Source organism: Polistes fuscatus, unplaced genomic scaffold (genome assembly GCF_010416935.1).
Source record: "Polistes fuscatus isolate 324 unplaced genomic scaffold, CU_Pfus_HIC Scaffold17, whole genome shotgun sequence".
In the NCBI taxonomy this organism is placed as follows: Eukaryota; Metazoa; Arthropoda; class Insecta; order Hymenoptera; family Vespidae; genus Polistes; species Polistes fuscatus.
The window spans coordinates 1814851-1831939 of record NW_025113075.1 but is presented as its reverse complement, the minus strand read 5'-3'; the positions used below and the strand labels follow the sequence as shown (position 1 = coordinate 1831939).

The 17089-nt window shown below is 28.7% G+C and overlaps 5 protein-coding genes across 8 annotated transcripts; 3 read left to right on the top strand and 2 right to left on the bottom strand.

Moving 5' to 3' along the window:
• Positions 1-592: 592 nt before the first annotated feature.
• On the bottom strand, positions 593-2117 carry LOC122515341. Its single transcript, XM_043632658.1, has 4 exons — positions 1798-2117; positions 1477-1737; positions 1167-1343; positions 593-1076 (listed from the first exon to the last, which is right to left on the bottom strand). Exons 1-4 carry the CDS (start codon positions 2115-2117, stop codon positions 593-595), a joined length of 1242 nt encoding a protein of 413 aa, XP_043488593.1.
• Positions 2118-5563: 3446 nt separating this feature from the next.
• LOC122515304 (RNA-binding motif protein, X-linked 2) lies at positions 5564-6893 on the top strand. The gene is made up of 4 exons (XM_043632620.1): positions 5564-5884; positions 5986-6138; positions 6521-6650; positions 6729-6893. Exons 1-4 carry the CDS (start codon positions 5871-5873, stop codon positions 6849-6851), a joined length of 420 nt encoding a protein of 139 aa, XP_043488555.1. The 5' UTR covers positions 5564-5870; the 3' UTR covers positions 6852-6893.
• A 93-nt stretch (positions 6894-6986) lies between these two features.
• Positions 6987-10005, bottom strand: LOC122515302 (katanin p60 ATPase-containing subunit A-like 1). Of its 2 annotated transcripts, none has more exons than XM_043632617.1 (10): positions 9391-10005; positions 9182-9317; positions 8947-9091; positions 8764-8854; positions 8568-8689; positions 8297-8476; positions 8076-8218; positions 7884-7996; positions 7627-7753; positions 6987-7490 (listed from the first exon to the last, which is right to left on the bottom strand). In XM_043632617.1, exons 1-10 carry the CDS (start codon positions 9653-9655, stop codon positions 7292-7294), a joined length of 1521 nt encoding a protein of 506 aa, XP_043488552.1. In that variant the 5' UTR covers positions 9656-10005; the 3' UTR covers positions 6987-7291. The 2 variants fall into 2 exon arrangements, with proteins under 2 accessions (XP_043488552.1, XP_043488553.1); XM_043632618.1 differs by having other exon boundaries at positions 9182-9293.
• A 7-nt stretch (positions 10006-10012) lies between these two features.
• Positions 10013-11367, top strand: LOC122515303 (peroxynitrite isomerase THAP4-like). The gene is made up of 3 exons (XM_043632619.1): positions 10013-10515; positions 10604-11000; positions 11077-11367. Exons 2-3 carry the CDS (start codon positions 10614-10616, stop codon positions 11209-11211), a joined length of 522 nt encoding a protein of 173 aa, XP_043488554.1. The 5' UTR covers positions 10013-10515; positions 10604-10613; the 3' UTR covers positions 11212-11367.
• Positions 11173-16492, top strand: LOC122515298 (uncharacterized protein PF11_0213). 3 transcript variants are annotated; one of them, XM_043632606.1, is made up of 5 exons: positions 11173-11253; positions 12147-12218; positions 12303-12365; positions 13128-13290; positions 13539-16492. In XM_043632606.1, the coding sequence occupies exons 2-5, from the start codon at positions 12148-12150 to the stop codon at positions 16359-16361; spliced, it is 3120 nt and encodes a 1039-aa protein (XP_043488541.1). In that variant the 5' UTR covers positions 11173-11253; position 12147; the 3' UTR covers positions 16362-16492. The 3 variants fall into 3 exon arrangements, with proteins under 3 accessions (XP_043488541.1, XP_043488540.1, XP_043488542.1); XM_043632605.1 differs by lacking the exon at positions 11173-11253 and having other exon boundaries at positions 11774-12218; XM_043632607.1 differs by lacking the exons at positions 11173-11253; positions 12147-12218; positions 12303-12365 and adding an exon at positions 12792-12868.
• The last annotated feature ends 597 nt before the right edge of the window (positions 16493-17089 follow it).

Sequence of the window (17089 nt, the reverse complement as noted above, 5' to 3'; positions counted from 1 at the left end):
GGTAACCTTAATATAAAGTATTACCGACGTAGAGTAAAATAAATTAGAAATCTACTATTACCGACAGTCGGTGTTCTAAATATAGAAAACTGCAATTACCGACTGTCGATATATTTAAAAGTAGAATACTGCTATTACCGACTATAGATAAGATAAGGGTAGAGCACAACTATTACCGATATGGTGCTTAGCCGGCCTGCCACTAAAATGACTTTTGCGAATATTTTTTCCAGGTCGGTGTGCCACTATAGTGGCTCACTCGAATAACTTACTTACTCACTGTATGAATTAAATAATCATGTTACATACAATGTTGCACTTTGAATCGAAGAGCTATTGTTTATAAAATATAAATTTACGTTTTATAAAAATCATGTTATCGTCCAATTTATATATATATATATATATTTCGACTTATAATTAAGATACAAATCTACTGAATGGTTTGACCTGACACTAATTGTAAAATACATAGCAGTAAGCTGACGGGGTGTATTTTGTATAAAAAACGAATCAGAAATGAAAGGACAAAAATAGAAATTTGCGATGATAGCAAATAAAATGATTTTTGATAAATGATAACGTTAATTGTTCAATCAAATTGAATGAAATCAGATACATCAGGTTCCGGGGGTGGTATACACCAGGGATCATCGAGTTCCCAAAGATCAGGATGAAGATCTTCTCGACCAATTGGTTGTTTTGTCTGTACTTGTATTGGGTAATGTTCAATATCGAAAAATCTTTCCAACTCTTCCGGATCAAATGTTGGATATTTGAAGTATTCTGGACTCTTGTAAATGCGTCGTCGTGATGCAGTAACTCTTGGTTTTGCAACATAAGGTGGTATATAAATTTCATCGTCGTCACTTATGTGTATGAGTTCTCCCTCGCGAAGAAATTCATCGTCAATATCCATTTCAGCGATTCTTTTAAATTCCTCATCCAATTTCCTAGCCACTCCGTTTTCTTTCATAGCAACTAGAGTTTTTTGCATAAACTCACGAGCTGCTTCGACGATTGGATGATCTATGGTATATTCAATACGGAGATAAGGATCGTCCAAATCCGGTATTCTAAGAGATAATTACAATTCTTTTATACTTTAAGGGAAACTAATTTATTACGTAGGAATAAAAGAAGAACAATTTGAAAAGTATTAAAACCTTTGAAGATATCTGGGTGGTGTACTAGGTTGTACAGGAGCCGCGTCATCTACAGTAGCAACCTGTCCACTGACATTCGCTACGGTTATTACAAAATCTCTTCTCGCTTGTTGCAAATCATCTAGCTTCGATTGTACAGCTACAGCCTCAGCAGCGTCTTGTTCGTCCAAGATCTCGCTAATAATCATTTAACTTAACATACGCGTCTGGATATTTAAACTAATCTCACATATGCGCAATTATTTGTTTAATTATTATCGAAAGGGATGGAAAACGTTTTCAGAAATGTGATCTATTTTGTGTAAGGCACCTGATAACTTGCATCGAACGATTGGCTATTTGTGAAATAGCAGCTTCCGCTGGTTGGGGTATGCTGATGATCGTAGTACGATTATCTTTGATCGAACCTGGTGGTATAACGATACTGTCGATCGGCCCTTTACCTATCGGTTCAGCACGAATAACATCTGCTTTGATAGTCTTAGCAAGCTCACGAGTTTTTTCTGGTATTGCTGGCAATGCTTTTCGTCTCTGAGAAGGTTCTCCTCTTGTTACCCTTTCTCGACCCATTCTGATTTAAAAACAACAATCATATCACTCGATTTAATATTGAAATATCTTTCTTACAAACCTAGCATCACCACCAATCGGTGCTGGGGTTCGTTTAGGCCCACGACCCACTTGCGTACGTTGTTCCATCTTACGTTCATAATCTTGCTTTAATTTTTCCGCATGTTTCACTCGTGCTAACATCGTTTTCGTCAAAGCTGGCTTAGTGAAATCAATTTTTGTCGGCTCGCGAACCGGTTTTTTACTTCTCTTTGGTAAATCCACTCTGGGTTGTTTAACAGTTTCTTTCATTTGCCTTTCCTCATATTGTTTAACTAAAGCTGCTGATTTTGCTTGACGCAAGGCTTGGGTTTTTGTTAGACCTGGTCTGCGGGTTGCCATTATTAATTAAAAACCTACTCGTAACCAGTTGAATCCTTTCCTTGTCATTTAGTGGTATCAGACTTGTAAGTGGATTATCCTTAAAGATTAATGTCAAATCAACGATAAATCGTACGCGTTTTATTCAATATTCTTAAATAATCATGCATTACCTAATTAATTAGGATTTCTCTCTTTTTTCGTGATTTTCGTTAATAATTTATCTCGTTGATAATGAACAAAATTAACCATGAAATTTGTCATCTCTCAAATTACGATTTTAACAATCCATAATCGTAGATATCATTCACATAAAAATATAATTAATTTATTTTAGTACATTAATGCCAATCACTGCTTACGAGAATTTAAATATTTATTTGGGCCTGAAAGGTTGTGTGTGTGATCACATTTGACAAGTAGAAGGTTTGAATTTTCTGACACAATGTGCCATATTAATAAAACATCATTTGTTTTTCAAAATACCATTAAACGAAATAAACGAAAATCTTTTCTATGGATATTCGCGAAACTCATCTTTCTAAGATTGCATGTGGATCATTTTAAACAAATCAAAATATTGCATTTCTTTTGCAAATTTTTAAATTAAACTACGCGAACTATGGTCCGTAACGATGAAGATTATTAATCAAAATTATTATTTCACATAATTATGTCGAGAAAAATATTTGATAACTATGATAGAACTACGGGGACTTCGAATAAATATTCGAAAAATAATAAAACGGAATGTTGTTTTGATTTATATAAAAAAAAATACTTAGAACAATCATCTGACATCGTACCATGTCCTGGAGGATGTTTGTATGAATCGATACAATCGGAAATCAATTTTCGAGACAGTAATAGTTTCCTTACTGAAGATTCGACGTCTTCGTTGAACGTAATTTTGTAAATGATATTTATATCGTTAAAATATTCTTTTTTTTTAAATTTTATATTATATTTTAGGTATGCCAATCTAAATTAATTAAAAATAATGACGTTGACATCGATGACATTTTACAAACTAAAATAAAGTGTCCTAATTTGTACAAATCCTTGGAGGAACAAGACAAATACGATAAGGTCATTTATATAACACATTTATACAATCATTTAATATATGTGTGTGTATATAATTTTAATATTAAAAAATATTATAATTAAAAAAGAACATAATTATATATTTTAGATTCGTGTGTGCGGTATAGTAATCAGTACAGTGATGAAAATTGCTAAACACTCTTATACAAATATTACAATGAAGCATGTAAAATGTACGGAATCGTATTTTAAAAATTTAAAAGGAAAAAATAATCATCCGCATAATATTTCGAAGATTTTACAAATTATAGATAATTTGAAAAATTCTGGCATGATCGAACACGCGGAAGAGACCGAGAAAAATCATTTTCAAGGAAGCAAAGAAGATATTTATATAAACGATCTTGTTGTTAATCGATAAATTAAAGAATATACAAAAATAAAATTAATTGTTTTTATTTTGTTATAATCATTTGCGCTTTAAATTGAAAACTATTTATATAGTCCGACTTCGTATCGATTCCAAGTTCAAATTGTAAAATTTTCGTACGATTTCTTCATAATAAATGAATATGACTAATTAAAAAAAAAAAAAAAATAATTGAAACATTATAGATAAAAATATTGTAATAGTATCATCAAAAATGTAATCTTTTAAGGTTAATTAAATTTTTAAAAATGTTTACTACATGAGTTTTTGTATACGTAGTAAAAAAAAAAATAAAAATGGATGAATCAAAAAATAATACTACAGATAAAGAAATTTCTATCATTTCTAAATCAGAAAATTTTACGGAATCAGAAGTTACTATAATTCCTCGATTAGAAAATGATAAGGAAGAAGAAACTGTCGAATCAGATAAACCAGAATTAATTTTAACAGATGTTAATCGTATCGAAGAAATAGAATCAAATTTCGATAAGAAACCGTAAGAAAATATCAAAATAAAAAGCAAATCTAGACATCAACGTATTTAATCAAGACGTAATTATTTTTAATAGCCAAGAAGTAAAAGAAATCATCGATATCTACGATTTCGAGCCTGTTTTGTATTTCTTTAAAATATTTCCAATATCATTCGATAATCGGCATTATCAAGATCATGTTTTCGGTGTAATATGGCTACTGTTTTCTAAAAAACAGAAAAAATCTCCGAGTATAATATTACTAACATATATAATTAATATTCTATTAATTTAATGCAAATAATAAATTAATTTTATCAGGTATTCCACAATTGCACTGGTGTTTAACATTTTTGCAAGAATTAAAAAATAGAGATGGCACATACACGGATGACATTAATTTGTGTATTCAAACGATTCAAGACAATCTTATTGAACAATATATCAAATTAGGAATTTCTTTAAAAGATACAAACGAAAATATACAAAATCATGAACAATTAATGTCAAAATCAACGTCCACATTAAAACATAGCGAACCAGAATTAATTAATACGGAAGAAAATAAAATATCACAAGATGAAATTATGAACGATGGTAAAATGGGTGAACAATCGATAATTGATCCACAAGAAATAAAACAATTAGATGATATTAAAACAATTCCTAACGGGAACAAGGTTGGTTATTAGAGGATGAAGTTTTACTTTTATTTATATCGAATAATTAAATTTGTAGAATGAAAAATTAATTGAATCTACGAATGATGATTTTAATTTGAAATCGTGTGGAAAATCATGCAAAAGGAAAGGATTATTGAAAGAGCATGCACCTAAAATAATGAGTTTAACATATAGCGAAATGCTCTCAAGAGGATCATTTCCTTGCATTGAAGAAATGAATCATCAACATGATATATTGCTCGAAACTTGTACTTCGTTTGGTTCATTTAAAAAATTTATGGAGGATTCACATTTATCGAGTATAATAATTAATATACCTCGCATTAATATCCAATATAATATTTATATAAACTATAATTAAAATATTATTCGCAGAAGAATCTATTGCAAGCATGAATAAAAAACAGCTGATCGAATTGTTTAATAATATGAGAAAAAAATATGTCGAAACGATTAAAGAACAAGTTGAAAAACTATGCAACTTAGAAAAGTATTCATTTTCATTTTATTTCATATACCATTACTATCCTTTTATTATTACTTTAATATTAAAACAAAACATTTATTTTTTTCAGTTTTATGAGGGATATCGATAAACAATCGTTTAAAGCGTACATAACAGATGATTTGATAAAACGTTTGAACGAATTAGGAAATTTTGATATTAAAGACAACATGGAATCATTATTACGATCTAAACATATTTAAATTATTCAAATTATTATGCTACTTTGAATTTTTCTTACATTCAATTTAATTCTCTTTTGAAATTTCTTATATTTCGCGCCTTGATGACGTCATCGCTTGAGACTGCAGCGCTTGATACATGAAACGGATTACATCTGCATTACTCAGCTGTGCATGTAAACAATCTGTGTACTATTTAATTTTTTTTTATAATGCAAAACAGAATAATATTAATTAAACAATAATTTGATATATATTTTTGTAAATATATAATCACAAATATAGACTTACGTGTAAAGATTAATATTCACAGTATAATCTTTTCTATTAATACTGTTATTATTTAACCAAAAATAAAAAAGAATAAGTTTAACAATTAATTCATATAAATGTGTTTAATTAAAGGTTTATTATTGTTTGTGAATTTTTAATAATTTGAAATCAAGTTGAAATGAATCCTTTGACGTAAGTATTACACATTTTAGAGCCTTAAAATTTAATTATTTGTTTTTTATTTATTGCATATGCACCATATATTTCAATGTCCTCTTGTATTATATTTGCAGTAACGTAAAAAATATAACAAAACTTGCTCAGCAAGATTTAATTGGTAATAAAAAAACATCCTGGCATGATCAATACAAAGATAGTGCATGGATATTTGTTGGCGGATTACCATACGACTTAACGGAAGGTGATGTTATCGCAGTGTTCTCGCAGTAAGTTCAAAATAATATTATTTTTTTATTTCAGTATGTATATGTACATAAAAGTATTTTAATTTGGATTAATAAAAATACTCGTTTCATTTTAATGATATAATTTAAGCAACTGGCTTTTTCAAGGAAATAGAATTTTAAATATTTAGTATTATCGCATATCAATGATATACTTTAGTTTCGTTCAAATTATTTATATTAGATACAAAATTGTATAATATATAATATATTTATATATTTATTTATATAGTATTAGATTTATGTTAAATTTAAATTAAATTGTTTAAGTTTACGTATTTATTGACATGGCATGTAAGTACATATGTGAGAGGCATTTGTTATTTAGTTTATTATAATTACTATTAGTACTATTATATTATAGGTATGGTGAAATAGTAAATATTAATTTAGTACGTGATAAGGACACCGGCAAACAAAAAGGATATGGTTTTATATGTTATGAAGACCAAAGGAGTACTGTGCTCGCTGTTGATAATTTCAATGGCATTAAAGTATGTTAATAAAATATTCTAATTTGCTGCAATATTAAATATTTTTTAGCTAATTATATTAATTTTAATTCTGTTTAGATTTTGGGTAGAACAATACGCGTTGACCATGTAGCCAATTATAAAGCTCCCAAAGAAACGAAACATATTGACGATGAAACTAAAAAATTAAGAGATGAAGGTTGTGCACCGAAAAAATATTAATAAGTTAAGTTTGTCACAGATGTAAATAAAAAAATAAACATTTATATTAATGTAGATGTATAAATTGAAATATTTTTATATTAATTAGTTTTTCTTTCTTTTTTTTCTTTTTTTGAAAATAATGTATAATACGACTCACAAGACAATGTACTTAATATTTGTGCTTAAAATTTAATTATATACATATATGATTTCTTTTTTTGTGGTATTTCTAGTTTTTCCCAAGCTCTTTCTATATATTTAAAAATTATCAGTTATTTTGAGCATTTCAATGTTCTTAAATGATCTTGGTAAATTTTTTGTTTTAATATATTACACGTACGCGCGTGCATATGTGCATACATGTTTAAATAGAAAATTAATCTGGAATATATCTTAAGATACCGATCGATAGGTGTCATCTGCGTTAAAATAAGAAATAATTTTTATTGAGAATGTTATCAAGACGAACCAAATTCGCTCATCCATCTTTCATATTTCTCTAGATCTTCTTGAGATACACTTTTATTACATCTTTCTACGGCCTCGTCAAAATCCGTAGCAGATACCGGTAGATCTAATTCTTCTTTCGGTAATTGTCGTATCTGATCTGGCTTTAAACCAGCTATCTTTTTTCTCATCGACATCATAGAAGCATCTCTAAACGTAAAACGTCGTATAGATATTCATGTATCCATTTATTTTCTAATACATTAGATTCTGATTTATCGAAAGCATCGTACTTGTGATTAAAAAAATATAAATGAAATAAAATTATATTTAGAATTGCACGTACCTGCATACGTTCGTAATATCTGCTCCAGAATAACCTTCTAATTTTTTTGCAATATCTGCTAGATTTACAGATAAATCTACTTTGACTTCACGAAGATTGATTCTCAATAATGCTTCTCTACCTTCATCTATAAAATAAGAATCATTTATTACAAAGTAATAAATACTATGTTAGATTACATTATATGTTCTACAGTAAATTATTATAGTTCATATAATATGCAAGTATGAATTATGAAAATAAATCATAAAACCTACGATTTGGTAAAGGAATGTATATACGCTTTTCTAATCTCCTTCTAAGTGCTTCATCTATATCCCATGGAAAATTAGTAGCCGCTAATACCATTACCACTTTACTAGGATCTTCACTATAAAAAATATAATTAATTTTTAATAAATAAAAACAAATACAACTTAATAGAATTACCACAAAATTATAATTCTTACTTATTTGAACTTATTCCATCCATTTGAACGAGAAGTTCAGATTTAACTCTTCTTGAAGCTTCGTGCTCTGATTCTGATCCTCTTCTAGAGCATAAGGAATCAATTTCATCAATAAAAATTGTACTTGGTGCATAAAATCTAGCCTGATAACAAACATACAAAAATTTTTAATATAAACACGTACAATTTATTATATAAATGATAATTATAACTATTATTACCATTTCAAAGAGTAATCGAACAAGTTTTTCTGATTCTCCCCTATATTTGGATGTGAGTGTTGACGATGAAACATTAAAAAATGTTGTTCCACATTCTGTGGCTACAGCTTTTGCAAGCATAGTTTTCCCTGTCCCTGGTGGCCCAACCATAAGTACACCTTTCCATGGTCGCCGTATTCCCTAATGAAATAAAACATAATAATAATCTTGTTACAACATAGATAATTATTAATGAATAGTTAATCGCATAGTTATCTATAATTAAATATACCTTAAAAAAATCTGGCATCCACATAGGAAGAACGACAGCTTCCTCTAATAATCTTTTAGCTTCGTGTAAATCTGCTATATCATCCCAATGAATATTTGGATTTTTTTGAACGATATCCCTTTCTACAAAAGTGCATAAAAACATTTTAATTAACTATAATAATGTTTATATTATGATACTTTGATAATTAATTTACCCAATAAATCGACAAGATCTCTATCATTTCCAGATGGTTCAAATTTACGTTCCTCGGTTTCTACTTCCACTTTTTCTGTTTCCGATCTTTCCTATACAAATATAATTAAATAAAATCAATTATTATAATCATAGTGTGTGCTATATGTAATATTTTATTATGATTAATACAATAGATAGAAACCTTGTTAGAATCATCTCGTTTAGATGTTCTCCTATCGTCTTTCTTATTGACTGTTTTATTTTCTGTTTTTTTCCCTGTAGGAATGGATCTTCTTAAATTAGTACGATTTTGTTGTTTTTGCTGTCCCTTTTGTTGTCTGGTATTTCTAAAAATAATATTAAATGTTTAATATGTTAAGTGCCAAGCCTCTTTTGTTGAAATAAAATGATATTGATAAATATAAAATTATTTTCACTTTTGTTCGGCTGTACTTAAAGGTGGCCAAACATCTGGGTCTCGAGCTGGTGTTTGGTTCCATGAAACATCTGTATTATTATAAGGCCACGATGTTGGATCTCTTGTTGGTTCTTCAAAAGACAAACATGATGTACCTAAATATAAATATTACATTTTTGTAAAACAAAAGACTATGTAAATTAGTAAGTATAGTTTTAATGATGTTACCTATTATTCTATCACCGTGCGTGTCGACTTTGAAAAGTTGTAACGTATTGGATGTGGCTTTGACTTTTTCAAATTCTTGAACGATTTGATGTTGCACCAGTTGCCATTTAGCCTTTCTTGTAACATCAGCTATACTTGAAAGGAGTCTATGAATTTGTTGAACGACACCTTGATAATAAACACCAGAAGTATCATAATTTCCAGTCAATGCCATTTCACGTGCCAACTTTGTATTTTCACAAATTTCACTTATAGATACTGCCATAGTTTTTTATTCTTCTTAATATATTCCAGATAAAAATTGTTATAAAATGATCATAAATGATTAAGATGGTATAAATAAAATAGATTTTCTTTTATATTCTTTGATATCAATTGAAAATAAACACTTGTTTATTAAAATTAAAACGCCCGTATTTCTCCATTTTTTTTGAATCACAATAAAAGTTCTGTTTTATCTTCTTACAACCAAATTTGGTAAATGAGTAATGCTTATTGTCTTTGTAAACACATTACACTCTCATATGTCAATTTGACATATAATAATGTTAGCTTCATATTTAAAATTCAAGATAAAACATCATCACGATAAATTCTTTCTTTTTTTCTATTTTATTATTTTTTAAATATATATTATTATTATTTAAATTAGAGTGTTTTATAAAAGTTATGAAATATTACATTAACAATAACTGCATGCATGTATTCAACGGGTTTATGAAATAATTTAGTATGGAAAAATGTTAATATGGTTATGTTTTAACGTTTGTTTAATGATGCAATTAATTAAAATGACATTGATTAATTAAATGAATTACAAATGTCATATACTGAAGAAACTACGGCTAAATATATAAACGAAAGTACAGTGGATAAAGATTCCGAAAATAAAATCATGAAAAATGAATGCGGACGCCATATTGTGAACCAATTACAAGCGGGCTTTTAGAAAATTGACTAACGTGCTATCTTCCATAAATATTTATTTATATAAATTCTAACAAAAAAAAACATAATAAAATTCTTTTCATAATAAATCAGCAAGTGCAGTAATATTTCTGACAAATAAATCTAAGTGTTAGAATAACAATCATAATTTTTCTTTTAAATTTATGTAATCAAGAGGTTAGAGGTTACACTTATTATTTTATTTGTTGTTAAAATCTATTCCTTCTCTAATATATTATTTGTATATTTTATTTTTACAAATTAGAAAATTAAATATGAACCGGTTACCAATGCATGAAGCTTTAAAACAAATAGCATTCCTAGAAGGAAAATGGATCACCGATAACGGTAATCTTGGATTAGGTAAATTTCCAACGATAAAACCATTTACCTATTGCGAAGAAATCAATTTTACATCTATTGGCCAACCGATGTTCAACTGCCTTGCACAGAGTTGGCATCCTGCATTAAAGAAACCGATGCATCGTGAAACTGGATTCATGAGAATTATACCAGGAACTAATAAATTGTCTTTTCTTCTGGCACATAGTTTTGGATTGACTACGATTGAAGAAGGTACTGTTGTTGATAATGTTATTAATTTAAAAAGCACTGGAATTATGAGACAAACTGAAGGAATTAAACAACCAGCTGTTATTGAGGTATTATTGCATTTTTTAGTTCTTATTTGTATTATTTTGTGAAGTTCATTTTATTTATTTTTGTCTTTTATTATAGACGTACAGAGAATTCAAAATCAATGGAAATTCACTCGAGCATGTATTTTGTATGGCTACTACAACTGTACCGGAGTTAACAGAACATTTACGTGTAAAGTATACCAAAATTGCAGAAGACTCAGAGGAAAAATAAAATAATGTGTTACTCTAATGATAAGTTTACAAATGAATAATGGTGAGTATAATTAATATTGGAATATATTGTAACATAAATGAGACTGTAAGCAGCTACCAAAACTATGGAAATGAATATAAGTAGAAATCAATTAATATATTTTAAAACATGAAATGATTATAGTAAACTAGTAATTTTAAAAAATAAAACTTTGATATAAAGTTTTTTAATATACTTTTGGATTCACCCAGTATGATAGTAATATACTATAACGTTACTATATTATTTTATTTATTAATAGTCACTCTTACCTCAAGGAGTAAGAATTATATAATATCATTATATTATATTGTGTTATATATATATTATATATATTATTACATCTTTTTAAAAATTTAATTAAGTAAAACGTTTATATATAATATAATATAATATAATATAATATTATCTATACATAATGAATATATAAATGATATTATATATTACTAAAAAATAAATTAAAAATAGTTTGATATGATAATAAAAAGGCTTGTTAATAAGTTAATTGTAAAAATATCATTTATACCCGCATGTTATAGAAGCATGCAACGTATCCAACAACACCTGCGTGTTTGACTACCGAAACACCCCTCTTTCTGCGCGGCGCTTCATAAAACGCGACAGTTCCTCATTGTGTTCGTATGGTGAAGGGTCGTTCCTGCTCTCTCGAACAAATAATTTCATTATTAATTTGTAAAATATTTCGTTAATTAAAAAATTATCATTAAATGTAAGTGCAATTGTTTAATCCGAGTTATTGAAATTATTTACAAATTGACACATAATTCCTTTTTTCAAAATGGAGAGGATCTAACGCGCGGTTTTAGTTTTTTCGATCACGTGACCGTAAAATATCGAATATCGATGTTGATCGATAAGCTGAAGAATATTTGAAATTAATTTTCATTCTACAGCATGACATCGCTATGTGATGCTCACGATTATTATAAAAAAATGCTCGAATTGCAGAGTAAATTGCGTAAAAGGTAAGTGCCCTTATATATTGCGTATTTCAAATATTTTTCAGTGTTTTCAATTATTCTTATGAATTATTTCTATTATTGTTCTAGCGAAGAGGAAAGGATACGATTGGAAGAACGTTTTAATTTATTGGTACAAGAATCTCGTAACAGGTAAACATCTAAAACCAATTATTTATTTATTAATTCTATAATTAATCTAAATTTAAAATTTATATCAAACAAAAGATTGACACAATCATTTTTTTAAAAATAATATAAAACTAAAGTTATACAGTGTCAACCAAATTAAAATAATAGTAAAAGAAAACAGTTCAATTCAATTAAAATCAAATATTAATCATCGCATTTATTTTTATAATATGCAATAATTAATTTTTATTTAGGAACAGATATTTGATTAATAATTTTAGTTTTTTTTTTTTTTTTTTTTAATAAATACGGACCTGTTTACGTGTACGTGTGTGGAATTTTAGCATTGAGAAATTTCATCGATCGTAATACGAAATATAACTATATTCCTACCAAGTTCGATATTCTATTGCGCGTATCATCCTTTAAAACGTCCTGTAGTTCTCTCATCGCGTGCAGACCTCCAATGCTTGACCTTCCCTTTAAATGTCACGAAATGTTTCTTTCAGATTCCAATTGTCAGCGTAAATTACTTTAATGACTATTTTTACAATTAGCTCAAATTCTTTTCCATTTTACATTCCTTCCTTTTTTATATTCTCTTTTGTTTGTTTGTTTGTTTTATTCGCTATATACACAAATTAAATGATTTATTTTTTATTATTATCATCAATAACAAATGATTAGAGGGGTTTTAACTTAGTGGTAGAGTGTCTGCTTCGCTTGCTGAAAGTCCAGAGTTCATATCTTAGCTCTTTCAATAAGAAATAATTTTATTTTCAGACGAGATACTTGTATAAGCCGATTGCGAATGAAGTATATAGAATTTTTAGAAGAACAAAGAATAAGGGATGAAAGAAACCACAAACTTCTTGGCGCATTGGATAGGGTCGACAATAGTCTCTCATTAATGACCGCAAAAACGGAAAAACTTCATCTTTTCAGAGTGAGTTTATCTTTGACTATATTCTAATAATATTTTTTCTATGTATTTAAATAATGTATGTAAGTATATGTGGATAACATTGCGTGCAGTGAAAGCATAATGCTTCCTTGTACCATGACGTTGTTAATTTGATATTATAACATTGTCTATCGATCGTATTGAACAAACCCCCTGATATTACATTTCATTTTACATTTTTTATTTCACATATATTGTATTTTTAAATTAATATATTTTTTATCTTACAGAAACAGTACGAAACATATTTATTGCGTAATTACGCGAATCGTCCAAATCCAAGTAGCATAACTGGCGACAGTGGAGTCACAAGTCATATCGATGAAGGATATTCGAAGAAATCTATCGTGCAATCTAATCACCAAGTAAATCCAAACATTCATTTTTCTACTATTCAATTGAATACAAAAATGAGAGATAATCCATCGAGAAGCGAACAATTGTTGCATGTACAAAGTTCACCGCGAACGAGAATCGTTTCATCCCCTAATACTTTATACCACAATATAAATGTTTCTCAAAGAAATTCTGAGTACGAAAGAAATACTAATTCACCGAGAGATGTTAAAAATATAAATCAACGTTTGCAATTGCCGCAAATGTTATCTCAGATTAATCAACCGGATCAATCGTCGTTGAATCTTGAAAATAATGACTACTTTCAAGCTCAATATTTGCCTGCATCGATTTTAGAAAACGTGGCCTTGAATCGATCACTTATTTCGCAATATAATAAATTATCAACAAGCCATATGGAACCAAACCAAAATGTTACACGTCTTGCTGTTAACGACGCTTCGATTAATGAGAACATTTTACATCGTAATTCTATGAACGTTCCGCTAAATCAAATACCGTCGACGTTTACTCAACGTCGATCTAATTTACCAATGACACAGCACACATTATACCGTGATACCGATTTAAATAAAAATATTCCAAGATCGGCGAATTTTCGTAACGTAGCATCAATCTCTAGTTTGGGATCGGTGCCAAGAAAGATTCTAAAAGCTGATTCACCTCGTAGAATGCCGATAGAAGTGTCTCCAAGATCTTTCAAACAAATTGATTATTTCTCGACCTATAAACCAACGGGATATTCCTACGATGATTTAAAATCTAAAGACATTCCAACGGAATATTTACCACGAGATAATTCACTTTATCGTAATGTTCCAAACTTAAGTAATATGAGTTTGGGAAGAAAAATGCATGGATTATCGAATATTCCAAAAAAGAATTCGGATTTGGATGAAGAGATCAGAACTACGAGAAAATTGGAAAACGAGTTGGATAGATACATCGATAAAATTCATAATCTTCATCGAGAATTGGATGTACAAAGTTTGGATGAACATGATTACGAACAGAATACAAGCGGTGATCTTCTTAATATTACGCTTTCCGATGATGGAATAGATTATCCTACGGATAAAGTTAAAGATGAACGCGCGTCTCGAGAAGTTGCGAAAGTTCTAGCTTTGGCTGATGAACTTGCATCTAAAAAGCCCACTGTTAAAGAAATAGAATTATCTCCCGATGATAAAGATAAAAAAATGAATGGAGCTGTACCTAAAAATGATAGAAATACAAATCTTAATTCTGAAACGAGATACGACGTACTTTCCGATCAGACATTAGAAACATCTGCACAGTTGGAAAAGGATGATATTAATAATGATGTTGCATCGCATGATCTAGAATTAGAACAAGTAGACCAAAATATTCAAGGCCTTGAGAATGAGAACTGGAATAACACGAAAGTTAAAAATACACGAGATCCAAATGAAAACGAGAAAACGATTCTACAAAACAGTGCAGATATAAAAGTTGAAAATAGTACAACTGTAATAAAAGGTCAAAAGGAAGATAATGCATTACAGAAAGGAGAGGAATTAGAAATTTTAGAACAATTTGTTAACGCTGAATACTTGAATCCTTGGGATGTTCAAAGTATGACAAAACAAATTTTAGAAATACAATTAGACGACACAAATAAAAATGATAATGATAATGAAACGGTGATCGTTACTGAAGATGATCACGAAAAACAGATTACAGAAACATTAGTAATTGAAGAGAATGAAACAGCGCTACCTGAAAACATAATCGTCGAAGAAATCGGTCCAATTGAACAGCAGGATATGAATAAAGACTCAGAGATAATTATGAATAGCGAAGATTTTAATGAAAACAACAAAATACAGGAGCAAATTGAAGATATTCCAGTTAAAAACGATTATCTTGAATATTCGAAGCAGCCTTACGAAAGTGAAATAGACGACAATAAAATAGAAGTCATTGAAGAAGAAAATAATCAGATAATTGATGATAATCAGCAAGAACAATTGCAACAACAGAATACATCAGACGAGTATTATGTTTCGGGTGAACAAAACGTTCAAGAATTCGATCAAGAAGTTACATACAAATCCGAGGTAAATGAAGAATTTATAGATCCAAATCAACAATATAATTACGATGAAAATGCGTTAGAAGAAGATAATATTAACCAAGAGTATGAATCACCGATTACTTATCAAAATGTCAACCCAGAATATGAATCATCTATCGCAGATGAAAATGCGATAAAGACACAAGAGGAATATCAGGAACAGTATGAAGAATATCCAGGACAAGAACCTGGACAAGAATATGTAGAAGAGAATCCAGAATATCGCGAGGACAATGTGTACGATGAAAATTATGATAGTAATCAAATAAATGATAATGTAACGAATGAAGAATATTTGGAGGAACAGTACACTACTGAGCAAACTGTTCAGGATCCTATTAATACAGAAACTAATTACAACGTTGATAATACAGAAGCTCAAGATGTAATAGACAATGTAGAAAATAATGAAGTAGAAAAAGAATCAATAGATCAAAGTAATGTTGTTAGTGATCATGATCAAAAATCTATACCCGTAGAACAAACAACTCAATCAAAGAAAAAGAAAGATCTCATTAATTCTTTATTGGATTCTGATACGGAAAGTACGATTGAAAGAAACGTTTCGAATACGGAAAGTGATTTTGATTTTCAGTAAAGTTTGCTTAAATAATAGAGCGAGTATAGTTCTAAAGATATAAAACCATAGAATAGATCATGTATTTATATACGATTAGTATAATATATTTAATCATTGACTGAATATAAAAGAAATAAAATTTTGTTTTCATTGAAATAGTATATTCAATTTTCTTATGGTTTTGTTAAACGTTTGTATATGTTTCTTTTGTTTTTTATTATCAGATAATTAGTGCAAGGATAATCTATGAAGTTAAGATTTGAAATTAAATTTGGGGATGGCAATTTTGTGCTAAATTTCTGAGAATAGGACTAATATTTAGCATGTGAGAGGAATACATATGTGATATTCACTTGATATGGATTTTCATAGTCGACAGGTGTGAGTCTGCGCTAGTCGAGTGTCGTGGGTTAACACAGCATCGTATCGTGCGACCAATCACGAATCGTGATGCACGCGTCTCACCATAGACAGTGCTGTAACAATTATTTTTTTAAAAAAATACCCATAAGTTACATCCGGGAATAAAATTTTTTACGCAAACTAATATTTGAATAAATTAAATAAATAAATATCATAGTTACAAATCTAATTAAAGAATATTTGAAAATCAAAACAATATATGATGCAAATTTATCGTTAACACGTCTTTATATCGTATGATATAAAATATTTCTAATATTATTATTGAAATTATAGCTTTGTTCGTATATAACATATTTAATAGTATAAATTTTGTAGGTGAG